This window comes from Nicotiana tomentosiformis, chromosome 7, assembly GCF_000390325.3.
Source record: "Nicotiana tomentosiformis chromosome 7, ASM39032v3, whole genome shotgun sequence".
NCBI classification, from domain to species: domain Eukaryota; kingdom Viridiplantae; phylum Streptophyta; class Magnoliopsida; order Solanales; family Solanaceae; genus Nicotiana; species Nicotiana tomentosiformis.
Genome location: NC_090818.1, coordinates 65,310,856 through 65,327,354, shown reverse-complemented (window position 1 = coordinate 65,327,354; position 16,499 = coordinate 65,310,856). Strand labels below are relative to the sequence as shown.

The 16,499-nt window shown below is 41.2% G+C and overlaps 1 protein-coding gene across 1 annotated transcript; it reads left to right on the top strand.

Moving 5' to 3' along the window:
• The first annotated feature begins 216 nt into the window (after window positions 1–216).
• On the top strand, window positions 217–816 carry LOC138895711 (uncharacterized). The gene has a single exon (XM_070180431.1). The coding sequence runs from the start codon at window positions 217–219 to the stop codon at window positions 814–816; it is 600 nt and encodes a 199-aa protein (XP_070036532.1).
• Window positions 817–16,499: the final 15,683 nt, after the last annotated feature.

Sequence of the window (16,499 nt, the reverse complement as noted above, 5' to 3'; positions counted from 1 at the left end):
CAGTCTTATGCTCAGTCTTCAGCTAGTGCCCCTCTTTCAAGGGACGGCCAGCAGTAGGGGAGTCGCTTTTGGCCCGGTTAGGGAAGCAGGGGGTCCCGACATCAGGACCGATCAGGAGGGAGATTCCAGGAGCAGTAGAGGGCCGCATGCCCTAAGTGTGGGAGGATACATTTGGGAGTCTTCTACCTGGACATGCTAGTATGTTACAGATGCCGAATGAGAGGCCATATTCAGAGGGAGTGTCGAGCATCCCGTCAGGGTGCAGGCAGGGGCACAACTCAGTCATCCAGTCCTACAGCTGCCACATCTTCAGCACACCCTCCAGCTCAAGTCTCTTCAGCACCAGCAGGGTGTGGTACAACTAGGGGTGGTGCACAGAGTTCGGGAGGACCCAGCCGATTCTATGCTATGAGTGGTCGACAGAGTGCGGAGGCTTCCTCAGATGTCGTCACAGGTATATTGACTGTTCAATCTCATGATGTGTATGCCCTTATTAATCCCGGATTTTCTTTGTCCTATGTTACTCCTTATGTTGCTACGAGCTTCGGGATAGAACCAGAACAACTTCATGAACCATTCTCTGTATCTACTCCGGTTGACGAGTCTATTATGGTCGTACAGATTTATAGGGAGTGTGTTGTCACGGTGCATGGTCGGGATACCATGGTCGATCTTATTGAACTAGGGATAATTAATTTTGATTTAATAATGGGAATGGATTGGCTCTATTCATGTTTTGCCAAACATGACTGTCGGACCAGAATTATGAGGCTTGAGTTTCCTAACGAGCCAACTGTTGACTTGGGAGGGGAATAATGTTATGCCAAAAGGTAGGTTTATTTCTTACCTTAAGGCCACAAAGATGATCAGGAAGGGGTATATTTATCATTTGGTCCGAGTGACGGACACCACTACTGAGGTGCCTACCCTTGAATCTGTACCAATTGTGAATAATTTCCCCGATGTCTTTCCGAATGAGCTCCCTGGAATACCTCCAGACAGGGTGATTGATTTTGGGATTGATTTTATGCCAGGCACGCAGCCTATATCCATTCCACCTTATAGAATGGCGCCTGCAGAATTAAAAGAGCTAAAGGAACAACTGAGGGATTTGCTAGAGAAAGGTTTCATCCAACCGAGTGTGTCGCCGTGGGGCGCACCGGTTCTCTTTGTCAGAAAGAAAGATGGATCGTTGCGGATGTGTATTGATTACCGGCAACTCAACAAAGTCACAATCAAAAACAAATACCCATTGCCTAGAATAGATGATTTGTTTGACCAATTACAAGGTGCTAAGTTCTTCTCCAAAATTGATTTGCGGTCCGGGTACCATCAATTGAAGGTAAGGGGCAGGATATTCCGAAAATAGCTTTCAGAACCCGGTATGGGCACTTTGAATCTTTGGTAATGTCTTTCGGGCTAACAAATGCCCCGGCAGCTTTCATGAATCTTATGAATCGAGTCTTCAGGCCGTTTCTTGACTCTTTTGTGATAGTATTCATTGATGACATCCTTGTATATTCACGAAGTCGAGAGGATCATGCCGACCACCTCAGGGAAGTTATGTAGACTCTTCATCACCACCACTTGTATACGAAGTTCTCGAAATGTGAATTTTTGCTTGAATCTGTTACATTCCTCGGTCATGTCATCTTCGGATAAGGAATTAAGGTTAATCCTCAAAACATTGCGGCGATGAAAGATTGGCCTAGACCTACTACTCCAACGGAGATTCGCAGTTTCTTGGGTTTGGCTTGGTATTATAGGAGGTTCGTGGAGAGGTTCTCCACTCTTGCCTCTCTATTGACTAAATTAATGCAGAAGGCGGTTAAGTTCTAGTGGTCCGATGCTTGTGAAAGGAGCTTTCAGGAATTGAAAGCAAGATTGACTTCGGCGCCAGTATTGACCCTGCCAGAGGGTACTGAAGGGTTTGTGGTGTATTGTAATGCTTCAAGGATCGGTCTTGGGTATGTATTAATGCAACATGGTAAGGTCATAGCATATGCTTCAAGGCAACTTAAGAATCATGAAAAGAACTATCCAACTCATGATTTAGAGCTTGCAGCGGTGGTTTTTGCATTAAAAATTTGGCGTCATTATTTGTATGGAGTCCATGTAGATGTATTCACGGACCACAAAAGTCTTCAATACATTTCCAAGCAGAAGGAATTGAACTTAAGGCAGAGAAGGTGGCTTGAGTTGCTCAAAGATTATGACATCGACATTTTGTATCATCCGGGGAAGGCTAATGTGGCGGCGGATGCTCTTAATCGGAAATCTATGGGTAGTTTGGCTCACTTAGAGGCAAGTCAAAGGCCCTTGGCCTGGGAGGTTCACCAGTTGGCCGGTTTGGGAGTTCGTCTTACGGATTCTAGTGAAGGGAGAGTGATTGTGCGGAATAGGGCAGAATCATCGCTTTTGACGGAGGTAAGGAGAAGAAATACAATGACCCAGTGTTGGTGCAGCTGAAGGAAGGGATTCATAAACATAAGCCAACGACTTTTTCTCTTGACATGGATGATGGTACATTACGGTACCAAGGATGACTATGTGTTCCAAACGTAGATGGTCTTCGGGAAAGAATCATGGCAGAAGCGCATACTTCTAGATATTCCGTGCACCCAAGCTCTACAAAAATGTATCATGATCTCAAGGAAGTTTACTGGTGGAATGACATGAAGAGGGGTGTGGCGGACTTTGTGGCAAAATGTTCAAACTGTCAACAAGTGAAGGCCGAGCATTAAAGGCTCGGTGGGTTAACTCAGAGTATAGAAATTCAAATGTGGAAATGGGAAATGATTAACATGGATTTTGTGGTAGGGTTACCGCGCACTCCGTGTAAGTTTGACTCAATTTGGGTGATCGTGGATCGACTCACAAAATCAGCTCACTTTTTGCCGGTTAAATCCACCGACACTGCAGAACAATATACTCAATTATATATCAAGGAAATAGTCAGGCTTCATGGCACTCCAGTTTTCATCATTTCCGAATGAGGGGCCCAATTCACAACTAATTTCTGGAAGAAGTTTCAGCAAGGTTTGGGTACGCAGGTAAATCTTAGCACGACTTTCCATCCACAGACTGATGGGGAAGCAGAGCGGACTATTCAGATGCTCGAGGACATGTTACGTGCGTGTGTGCTTGACTTCAAGGGTAGCTGGGATGATAATTTGCCGCCCATAGATTTTTCTTATAACAACAGCTTCCATGCCAGTATTCAGATGGCGCCGTTTGAGTCCTTTTATGATAGAAGATGTAGATCGCCGATTGGGTGGTTCGAGGTTGGAGAAGCTGAACTAATAGGACCAAACCTTGTGCATCAGGCTATAGAAAAAGTTAAGATCATAAAAGAGTGGTTGAAAACGGCTCAGAGTCGTCAAAAATCCTACTCGGATGTTCGTCGCAGAGACTTAGAGTTCAAAGAAGATGATTGGGTGTTCTTGAAGGTGTCTCCCATGAAGGGGATCATGCGGTTTGGAAAGAAAGGGAATTTAAGTCCAAGGTATGTCGGGCCGTATAGAATCATTCAAAGGATAGGTCAGGTGGCATACAAGCTTGAACTACCACCTGAGATGTCATTAGTACACCAGGTATTCCACGTGTCCATGTTGAAGAAGGTAGTTGGAGATCCATCTGCTATTGTGCCAGCTCAGACCATCGAGGTTAGTGAAGAATTGTCATATGAAGAAACTCCGGTTGCTATTCTTGATAGACAGGTCCGAAAGTTTAGAAATAAAGAAATTGCATTCGTAAAGGTATTATGGCGAAACCAGCAAGTCGAAGAAGCTACTTGGGAAGCCGAGAATGAAATGAAAAAGAAGCACCCTCATTTGTTTGAATAGCCATGTAATAGCTCTATAAAGTCCCCCCCCCCTAAATTTCTTATTTTTGTATTACTTGTTCGGCTTATATTAAGACACTCCATTCTAGTTATATGTCCTCCATGAGGCTTCGGTTGGTGTTATTTTGCATTCTGTTGTGTCATTAAATTCTATATATATTACTAAGGTGTGTTTCGAGGGCTCTCTGATAGGTGGATAGGCCGAAATACAAAGGAAACTCTAGCGACAATTTTAGGAAGTTAGGAAGTTAGGCAAATTTGGAGCTAATGGTGTGTGGCATAACTGAAATTGTGTTAAGTGAACCTTGATCCTCATTCGAGGACGAATGATCTTAAGTGGGGGAGGATGTAAGGACCCGTAAAAATTTTAACCAAAAACTCGGGGTTTCATGGTGCCAAGGTAGATTCCTGCGTTACTATAGTAAAAATTCATCACGGTCAGCTTGCTCGCCGTGGTTCGGACCTTTTTGGATTGACCAATACCCTATAGACTGAGGGTAGTTTATCTTGCATGCATGTGTGATGAAGATTGTGGGGAAAAAGTGAGCTAGAACTATGAACGCTTTTCTAATTCTGGGTTCAATTTGTATATTGCTAAAATAGATTGTGGTTGCTAAGGGTTTCAGATAATTGTAGCATCTAAAGAAGCGCAATTGAGGTATGTATGGCTAACTCTCTTCTTCCTAGAATTGAACTCCTAGTGTCCGAATGATGGGTGTAAGTTCATGCTTGATCAGACTAGAATTGTTTGCCTTAGTGTGTTGGATTGAAGGATTCATGTTCCCTAATTGTTTTAGATGGTTACCATGTCATCATGCTATTTGAGAACGTAATTATGTTGTTTCCAAGCTCATTCCCTTATATGTGTAATGCCTTATATGATGATACTTATCGACATGAATGATGATGTTATTTGAACGGATAAAAAAAAAGGGAAGGACTCGAACTGTAAAATGTTCCCAAGCGCCAAGAACTACTTAATAAATGAGGCTATTTGTGCCATGTAATGAAAGATGGGAAAGAAATGTGAATTGAGTGAACAATTGAAAGATGTTATGTCTCAAGTGAGATAGCTTAGCCGATCGGGCCGAGATCGGACGCCATGCTATATACATGGTGGCATTTGTGTTGGAATTATTGATTTACATGGTAGTAATGGATATGTCTCACTTGAGATTGCTTAGCCGGTTGGGCCGAGACCGGACTCCTTGTAAAAACACGGTGGCATTGTGAGTTTTGGCTTTGGCACTAAAGATTGTTAATCTAAAAAGATGGAAAGATTAAATTGAAAACTATGTGACCCTTACGTGGTGTTTTCTTTGTATTTCTACGAAGCTCTTATTGATTTTTATGACTGCCTTCTCTTTGTTTCACTGTTCATTCTACTAGTACTATTCGACAGTACTAACGTCCCTTTTGCCGAGGGTGCTACATCTTTGAATGGATGTAGGTGGTTCCATCGCAGATAGTGGTGCTCTCTTTCTCTCCTCACAGCAGTCTTGGTGAGCCCCATTTCTCCCAGGGGTCATGTAGTCCTTCTTTTGTATTAGTTTTCATATTTTGAGGTATAACCGGGGCCTTGTTGCCGGCATTGTCATGTTGCTCTTTAGTACTCTTAGAGGCTCTGTAGATGTTTATATGGGTCATGTATGTATGTTGGGGTGGTTGTTGGATCGAGTGGCATTTTGGGAACTCAACTATGACAAATGTATATAAGGAAAAAATGAACTAGAAATTTTTATATATTTATATAACTGATCTCCCCCCCTGTTTTACAAATGGTGATGCAATCCCTTTTTGGATTATGAACGAGTCGGGTAGGAAAGGTTAGTCTTGCTCGACCCGGTTCACTCGGTTGAGCGCCGGTCGTGCTCCCCGAGGTTGGGACGTGACAGGTGCAACCTCCGCTAGACGACCCTAAATTAACCAAGTATTTTATCAGGGCCCGTGAAGGGATATACTTCAAAATAATGATGGGAATGATGGGGCAATGATTTCCCGAGCTGGTCAAGATGGGGGATTACTTAGAAAAAGGTATAAAATCTGGTTAATTGGTAGTGGAAAGAAGAAGAAAGAGGAGGTCTAAGAAGTCATCCCTTATTGACAACTGAACCCACATCACAGAAACAATTTCTATTCCCCAAATGACCATTTATCACCACCCGTGTATGCTTTAGTCTATAACACCCAGCCATATTACTACCCCAACCCCAATACAACTCTTCTCGATCCCACAATAACCCGAACCCACAATGACTATATGCTCTTATCCAAACCACCATCCAACAAAACCGACCCACTTATGCACCACGCCCTCGTCCTAATTTTGAAAAGAGAGGTCCCAGAAATTATAACCCGATGGTTGAGCCTCTGGCCCAATTGTTTGAGAGATTGAGAAGAGCAATATTGATACATCTAGTGGAAGGAAGGGATCCTAAGTATCCCTTCAAGTATTTTGATGCAACTAAAAGGTGTGTGTACCATTCAAACGTACCAGAGCACAATATTAAAGATTGTATTAAGCTGAAAAATGAGATTGAAACACTGATCAAGAGCGGATCCATGCAATGCACTCTAGCACCGCCTAATGTGAATTGCAATCCACTGCCAAATCACCGAAATCAGGGGGTCAACATGATGACATTGGACGAAGAATATGATATGAAAAGAACGATTGCCACAGTATGAAATGCAGAGGCCGTAAGGATCCTGCCTCCAAGGACTCCAATGATTACAGTACAAGTGAGACCTCCGGTGAAAATTCAGACTTATCAGCGACAACCTACCATTTCTACAGGGGATGAAGAAAATCAAGAATACAAAATCGTCCCATGGACGTACCAGCAGAAGGGAAAGTCCAAGATGACGGACTTCGCCGCAGCACATGGTATGACCAGTTATGGGATATGCCATGCTCCCAAATATGTGAATCGAGGGAACTTTGAAAGAGAGCAGATTCAAAGAAGGAACATAATAGACCCATAAGCCGCTGAATTCTTGAAGAGAATGTCGACCAAAGAGTACTCCGTAGAGAAGCAGCTGAAGAAAACTCCAGTGCGGATATCAATCATGGACTTGATGATGAGCTCCGGATGTCATAGGGATGCCCTGTTTAAAGTACTAAGTGTAATAAGTGTACCAAGCAACACCATCAGTGAGGCGCTGGCCGCGCCAATTGGGAAAATTGTCAAAGAAAATATTATCACTTTCAGAAGAGACGAACTTCCTATCGAAGGCGTAAGTCATAGCAAAGGCCTTTATATTACTGTCAAATGTGGGGATAAAGTGTTGTCCTGAGTGCTGGTCAATGGAGGGTCAGGAGTTAACATTTGTCCCCTCTCTACCTTGTGGGAGTTGGGAATCCTTTTGAGGGATGTCAAGGAAGGTCACGTGAGGGTAAGGGCTTTTGATGGTTTGCAGAAGGATGTTATCGGAGAAATTTATTTGGCTTTGGAGATCGGGCCGGTCGAATTTCCCATATTTTTTCAAGTAATGGATATATCTTCTTCATACAACTTGCTGCTAGGAAGGCCCTATATACACATGGTAGGGGTTGTCCCATCCACTATACACCAGTGCATGAAGTTTTAGTGGGGATGTTAGGAGATCATAGTCTATAGAGGATGGGGCCAATCAGCTTATTTGGAGCATGATGTCCCGTTTATTGAAGGGCTAGACAGAGTCACCTTCCATGTAGTGGAAATCATGCCGACCAACGAAATAGAAGAGACTGAACAAAACTTGGGAATACAGTCACCGTATAGACCCAAGATGGCTATGAGGGAGATGATTAATTATGGAAACAGATCAGGAACAGGGTTGGGAGCTAGGTCGGACGGGATCACAAAGCCAATTAAACCTAATGGGTAGAAAGGAAAGGCTGGCATAGGATATCAGCCTCTTGTGAGGAAAGCTCATACCGGTAGCTCCGGGAAAAATATTTTTCAGCCAGAGCATGTTTCAAGTCCGGGCTAGAGTTTAGTACCAGAAGATGATATCATCGATAGAATGGGAAAGCTGTTCATGAATATGATTGAAGAATGTTGTGAAGGAGTTAACATCAAGACACCGACCATCAGGGATGCTAAACTAGGGGAAGAACTGCGAAATTGGACTGCCAGCCCATCTTTGGTTTGCTGGGAGTCTTGGTAGTGTGGAACTGTAAAAATTTTCTTTCTTGAAAAGCGCACGGTCAATTGAGGCTTGCACCATGTCTGTACTTTTTTGTCATTTAGCTCTTTTAAACGCTTAGACGTTCCTCTTTGATAAAATAAAAAGAATCATTTTCATAAAATATTGCAACTTTATTTACCGCTTCATTTATACTTAGTTTTTATTTTCAATAATCAAAACGATAAAAACCCGCATTTCACGATTGTGACATGTAAAAAAATCGTCAAGCGAAATGACCCAGATTACGAGCAGTATGATGCAGGACAATATTCCACAAGAAATAGAACAACTGGAGAGTCAGAAAAATTCCAACCTCAATGAAACAGAAGTGGTCAACCTTGGAAGCAAATAAGACGTGAAAGAAACCAGAATCAACATTCATTTAGAAGCTGGGTGAAAGGAAAAGCGTGTTGAGCACCTTCGATAATACATCGATGTGTTCGCATGGTTATATGATGACATGCCGTGATTAAGTACCGACATTCTCTCGCATCGACTGCCCACTGATTCTACCAACCCGCCTGTCAAGAATAAACCTAGAAAATTCAAACATGATTTAAGTCTAAGGATAAAGGAGAAAGTGATGAAGCAGATAGAGGCGAATGTGGTAAGGGTCACCAATTATCCTAGCTGGTTGAAAAATATCGTCCCAATACCCAAGAATGATGAAAATATCAGGATCTGCGTGGATTATCGAGATCTCAACAAAGCTAGTCCAAATGATGACTTCCCTCTACCAAATATCCACATCATTATTGATAACTGCGTGAAGCATACACTGCAGTCATTTGTGGATTGTTTCGCTGGGTACCACCAAATCTTGATGCACGAGGAAGATGTAGAAAAGATAACCTTAACTACACCTTGGGGAGTTTACTGCTATAGAGTCATGTCATTCGGTCTCAAGAACGTCGGTGCCACCTACAAGAGGGCCATACCGACCCTTTTTCACGACATGATTCATAAGGAGATTGAAGTATAGTTGGATGATATCATCATCAAGTCTCGAAAGACTTCTGAGTACTTGGATGATTTGAGGAAATTTTTCGAGCGACTGCGGAGGTACAACTTGAATTGAAACCCGGGAAAATATGCATTCGGGGTCCCTACTGGAAAATTGTTGGGCTTCATCATAAGAAGGAAAGAAATAGAACTAGAAGCATAAAAAAACAAGGCCATTCAGGAATTGCTACCACCCAAAAGTAAGAAAGATGTGATGAGTATCCTGGGTAGATTAAATTACATCAGACACGGTAATCTGTGAACCTATTTTTAAGTTGCGGAAAAACGATGCTGCCACAAAATGGACAGAAGAGTGCCAGAAAGCCTTCGACAGAATTAAGGAATATTTGTCAAATCCACCAGTGTTGGTTCCCCCAAGCCTGGGAAGCAATTGTTAGTATATCTGTCAGTCTTGGATAACACCTTCGGCTGTGTGTTGGGACAACATGACAAACTGGGAGAAAAGAGCAGACCATCTACTACTTTAAGTAAGATGTTCACGCCATGCGAGGCCAAATATACATCGATAGAATGCACTTATTTTTCTTTGACTAGGATCGCCCAGAAACGAAGGCAATACATGTCAACATACACAACGCATCTGATATCTTGCCTCGACCCGCTCAAGTACATCTTCTAGAAGTCGATGCCTACCAGAAAGCTAGCTAAATGGAAAATTCTCCTCAGTGAATGTGACATTGTGTACATAACTCAGAAGGCTATCGGGGACAAGCCTTAGCCGACCACCTCACAAAAAAACTAGTGGACGGGGATTATGAGCCATTCACTATGTATTTTTCCGACGAAGAGGTATTATTTGCTGGGGATGATATTGTAGAATCATACCCTGGATGGAAAATATTTTTTGATGGAGGAGCAAACTTTAAAGGATTCGGAATTGGGCAGTCCTAATTTTGGAATCGGGAAAGTACTATCCAGCATCGACAAAGATAAGATTCCCTTGTACCAATAATATGGTTGAATACGAAGCATGCATCCTTGGGATCAGAATGGCAGTCGACATGAACATCAAATAATTTTTGGTCATAGGGGATGCATATCTATTTATACACCAAGTCCAAGGGGAATGGTCCACCAAAAATCTCAAGATCCTTCCATACCTACACTGCATGAAAGAGCTATGCAAGAAGTTAATGAAGATTGAGTTCAACCACGTCCTCGTGATTCAGAACGAGTTTGCTAACGCCCTTGCAACTCTATCATCGATGATTCAAAATCCAGACAAGAACTACATCGACCCTATCGAGGTAGAGATCAGGGAACAATATGCTTATTACTTCCAGGTAAACAAAGAGCTAGATTGTAAACCGTGCTATCACGACATCAGGAGATTCCTTGCAACCTGATAGTACCTGAAAAATTCTACTAATAGTCAAAAGAGACCACTCAGGAGGTTGGCGAGTCACTTTTTTCTCAACGGGGAAGTCCTGTATAAGAGGACCCTAGACTTAGGTTTGTTGATATGTGTAGATGTCGCCGAGGCAACCAGGTTATTGGAAGAAATACATGTAGGAACATGTGGACCACACATGAACGGGTTCACATTGGCCAATAAGATCTTGAAAACCCAGGGCCTAGTTCAATTAGATTATGTGTTAGAGATGAAGCTGTAGATGTAGTGTATGCAAAGTCAGTCGACATAGGTGTGACCAAAAATGTTGTAGCTGAAGCACAAGCAATACTCCAGGGACTGGAATACTGTGTTACACACGAGAAGCACCCAGTGATATTGGAGACTGACTCATTGACTTTGAAGAATGTCATAGAAGTGGAATGGGACTCACCCTGGTGTATAAGAGCAGAAGTCGAGAAAATTAAGGAGATGAAAAATCATTTCAATGTGATCCTTCAACATATATTCAGAGAAGGCAATACTCTCATAGATTTTATAGCGAACATAGTGTTTTGTGGTGCAGGTACAAATCAATTTCTCTCTTTCTCTAAATTGCCCAGTACAGGGAGGAGAATATTAAATCTTGACAATCTACAAACTCTTAACCTAAGGGTTAGGATTGCAAAAAGGAGAGCCACAGATTAATGAATCAATGCATCTGTGTACTAATGTTAAATACAATGGCTTCTACAAGATATCAAACATAAGATAGTCCCTGCAGTTACTCATCAGTTACTCATCCTCAAGCTTGCATTACTGGTGTAACAGAAATGATCTTGGCAGCTTTATTACACTAATTAAGCTGGAAACTTTGGACAGGTTACTTAACGTATGGTGCTGTATCACCTACCAGTAATATTAGCATTGTATAATGCTCATTCTGGGAAATGTATAGCACCGCACGAGAAGAAACTGTAACATTTGTTCTGGTTTATGGATCAGATGTTTAGTGCAATAGATTTTCTTCTGTTGGAATTCTTATTTTTAATAGAAGATGGCCAAGTTATTCTGGGATAAGGGTTGTGGGTAATCTACAAGTCGACTAGCCACAACAATTGGAGAGACAAAGGTCTCAAAGTATTTGCACACCTCATCATAAGTTTGGACAACAACAGCCATTGGAGGTGTACGTTAGAGATTCAAGTTGGTCTAATCCTTTTAGTACGCAAAATATGGTACCTGGTGAGAGCGTTTGAGGCATTGAGGTTTTGCACTTGGCTAAAGGATACAAACAACACATTCGGTTGGAACATGTTCAAGTCAAACTTTTGTAATAGCTAGATTACATTGTTTTTTCCTACTTTCATTTGCATTTTTACATACATTGTATTATCTGGATTCCTATTTGGATTATTATTAATATATTCACCACAAGGCATTAAGCTGAGTGGCATATTTGATTAAAACAAAAAGCTAGCCAAAGGTGGAGAATAACCCCTCTATGCTGTTGTGATGTGTATAAGGATGATGGTGAGCAAAGTAAGCTTAGGGTCCGAATTTTATCTAATGCATAAGGTATTCTTTGCATTCTTTTGATGTTTTGTAAGGTTAATTACATGTTGGTTGTGGTGTTGAAGTGGAAGATTACAAGATAGCACTTGAAAGGGGAAGATATGTTAACTTTTATTGGGTTGTTTTAAGGCTCTCTCTCTCTCTCTCTCTATATATATATATATATATATATATATATATATATATTGATTATGATATGGTTTCTATTATTAAGCACGTATGTATGTTTATCAAGTGAATTGATGAAGAAACATATGAAACATGAGATTAGAAGTGAAGATTAGCTTAAGTCACTTCTATGGTATTGTATTGCCATTGAGGGCTGTTGTAAGCTAAATATAACTTGTATTTTAACTTGAAGCTACTGTAGGAGGTACGTATATTGTGTTATTGCATGTGATTAATGTTATCTCGATGTTGATTAAGTTAAATGGATGGACTAGACATGAACTAGTGAATAAAGTTGCTAATTGAGGATAGTTGGAGTTGTGGATGGTTTTCTTTGTCATAAATATATGTTATAAGGCTGGAATCATTGATGAATAACTTCATTATCATTTTAATGATACTGTTAAGTTAAAGTAAGAAGTCTATAAGAGGTGATATGGGGTATACGGGTTCCAATTGGAGCTTTTCGCTCGTTGTTAAGTAGTTGTGACTTGTTATTGCTATATCATGCCTTATTATTGACACATATATGTTGCCAGATTGCTCTGGTTGTTGTTCTTGTTGGTATATTGTATTAGAGGAGGCCCTTTTTACGGGGGATATGCCACCAAATTTGTGTAAATGAGCTAACGCCCTAAGTTACGAACTTAGTCTTTACTCAGCACTGATTTTGAATCTCCTTATGTTATGGTAGATTGAGTTGAGTTGTTTGAAGATTTTCTTGGAAGGTATCAAGGACTCAACGGGGTTAAGTTATGTTATGGCTAAGCCTTTCCTTCATTTTGGCATGATCTCATAACTACATGCGATTCATAACAAGACATAAAGAGAAGTTTGTATTCCTGAACTTATGTACATTATCCTAGTCTCATAAGCTACAATATTCTTCCTAATCGAGACTTTATATTTAGTTAAGTATTATTTTCTTCCAGTCAAGAGAGCAGAGGGTCTATATATATACAGTATTACAATACTTGCACCACCATCGAGCTATAATCGGCGGGTTGGCCCATATTGGGCAGTATTACAGTATTTTCACCACCATCGAGCTATTATCGGTGAGAAGGACAATATTGGAAAACCTCTGATTAGATGCTAAATCATATACCAAGCCTGCTGTGGCCGAGCGCCTATGAGCGCATATGAGCAAACCTACTACGACAGAGCAGATACACGTAACGAGCCTTATAGGGCCGGACAACTATTTTACTTATTATGTTGAGAGAGCTGAGTAAGTATCAGCAGGTAAGCATATCCCCAGATTATATTTAACTCCTAGTTATTTTCAGTTATTATATTATAAGTTTAGTTTCAGCTTTTAGTTATTTTATTGCCTTACATATGCCACCGAATTTTCCACAAAAATTTGTTTAATCCCTAAATATGAGGATCGTTGATCTTTTAAGATCAACGGCCCAGATCCAATCTCTCAAGCTTAACCTTAGAGACAGCCCCCAAACCCTTAACCCTAATTCATTTACAACCCTCTTAGCCGCCTCCCTTTTCTCTTTCCCTCTCCTTTCTCTCAATCTCTCATGAATGTCAATCAACAGACCTTTCACAAATTCGTTCAAGATCATGAAACCTCTCACCAAATCTTCCTCTCCTACTTCACTATCCGAGTATCTCGCTTACCTTTCCCCTTTTTGTGTTCTTCAAATCTGAATCACTAGAATCCCGACCTTAACATCGAGACACTACGTCATCTTCATTCTTTGAAATCCAAGATCAAACAATCATCCCCTTTGTTCCTAGGATATGAAGTCTGTGATTTATTTTCCATTTCCATCATAAAATTCAAAATCCCCAATCTGAAACCCTAGACATAAAGGACAAAACTTCAATTCATCTGATTTCTCCCTTCGTTCTTTCAAATCGGAGCATTGATGGTCGATATCTTCAGCTTCATCATTATTATTCATTTTCTAGAGGTCAAATGCAGTGACCTCTGGACATTAGAGTCTGACCACTGGTCGAGGACTTCAACGGTCGACCCTCTCCCCTCTCAGGTAAAATCCCTTACCAATTTCACCTCTGTCTCCCTGATATTCACTCACATATGCTTGCATCATCTATTAGTTGTCATCTTTCACTAATCAGTTTGAATATGTGAAACCCTAAGGCCATTAATGGCAATACAAATAGGGGCTTTAATGTTCTCACCTATTAGACCTAACATCTTCAACCTATAGAACTACAACACCCAATAGATACAAAAAGTTATCTCGAAATTACTTAGAAAGATCTTGATTTTAGTTTGGAGTAGTAAATTAAGCTAGGGTTCTAACTAGCTTCTGGTTATCTTTCTGATTATAGTATTACAGTTGTCGAGATAAGTTCTTGATTCTATACGGCTAAAAAGGAGTCTTTTGATAAATAAAACCTTTAGAGATCAACTTTTGTGCCTTGCCATAGGAAATAAACCTACCATAGGTTTCACTGCACTACCTTCCCATTCCAGGACTTGCTCCACCAGAAAAATGAAATCGGACAATCTTTTTCCAACATTCAACATTGGCATAACAAGATGTTAGCTAGTCCATTCCATTAATAACGTCAAAGTCTATCATTTCTAACTCGACTTGATCCGCTAAGGTCTGAAGGCTATAATTCACTAGACACATGCAAAGGCTTACTTAACAACTCAGGTGCTATACCAAACTCCTCCACAACAAATGGAGAGACATACGATAAATTAGGCCTTAGATCTATTAAATCATAAACATCATGTGAACAGACGGTCAAAGTGCCTGTGACAACATCTAGTGAAGAATCTAGGTCATATAGACCATCCAAAGCATATATAAAAGCTCCACCTCTACCTCGGCCTCTGCCAGCTGGGAACTGTGACCCGTGCCCTGAGGGATGCACTGAAGTCGATGACCCTCCTGCAGAGCTAGTCGGTTGGGACATACCACCCTGTTCTCTAGTTGGGCAGTCTCTACTCATGTAAACCTCATATTCACACGATTAACAAATGGTCGAACCTGACCAATATCTCCCATAATGCCGCTTGTCGCAAGTATCACATCGGGGTGGTGCTGATCTCATCTTCCCTAAAATCCTCTACTGCTAGAACCCTAATGCTCATGTGCTCTTACCTGGTACTGATAAAGCATTATGATCATATCTATAACCCTAGGACTTCCCCGATAACCTATGGCCCTCGCTCTCTTATGCTCTCTCTCTCTCTCTCTCTCTCTCTCTCTCTATATATATATATATATATATATATATATATATATATATATATCCATCCATTAACATGTTGCTAATATTTTTGCTCCTCTAGATTCTAAGCAAAAGTCTAAATTTGAGCAATATCCATATCACCATGTGGCAATGATATAGTACAAGCCCCGATCAGTCGTGCATCTCGACCAGCAACAAACTAGTGTACTCTTGCCCGCATCGTACCTACAATGAATGGGGCATAACTTGCCAAATAATCAAGTAAAACATTGTAGTCTCTAATGCTCATCTTGCCCTACTAATGGGTCAAAACTGGTCGACCCTGACCTCCCAAATGTCTAACAGAAAATACTGGTCTAAGAAAGCTTTAGAGAAGTCCTTCCAAATTGCTAGAGGTATCTTATCTCCTCTAGATCATTCCTATGACTCGTACTAGAGTACGACTATATCATGCAACCAGAAGGCTACTAACTCTACTACTTGTGTCTCTGAGGCATGCATAACTCTAAAGATCATGTGGAGCTAATGAATAAAATTCTGTGGATCCTCCCCTGTATCTGATCATGTAAACTCTAGAGGGCTCAAACCGATACACTCTCTAACCCTCGAACTTCTTGGCCCCTCAGAAGGTCCAATAGTTGCTGATTCGCTTGGTTGTCGCTGTGTCACTATCTATTTTGATACGTGCACAACATTCCGCTGTCCTTATCAGATGGAATATGAGGAGATATTAGAGCTGTTATATCTCTTGGGATCTTCTCAGGTGGGGGAGGAGTTAGAGATGGCTGGTAGGGTGTCTTACCTTGTGCCTCAAACTAGGCCGCATTATCCGGCAGCAATCTACTGGTGCCATCTCATGTCTCTGCATTATCCCTCTGGCTAGCTGTAGCTTTCCTTGTTACAGGCATCTCGGTATACCTATATAGAAAGCATAAGATACACTCAAGTTCCCATAACTTGGCTCTATAACATGATTTTGAGTAAGAAAGAAGTATAACCATTCCTAAATGCCCCATAGCTTCTTGTTTATTAATGTGGTGCACAACACATCATAAGCAAGACTCTACTGGACACGTCTTGTAGACTTTCAAGAATAGACCTACTCTAATACCAAGTTTGTCACGCCCCAAATTTGGGGAGGCGAGACTGGCAGCTGGTGCCTTACTTAATGGAGCATTCCAACTGAAACTTGTA

Coding starts and splice junctions, on each gene's coding strand:
- LOC138895711 (XM_070180431.1), top strand. CDS start 217: ATGAGAGGCCATATTCAGAGGGAGTGTCGAGCATCCCGTCAGGGTGCA.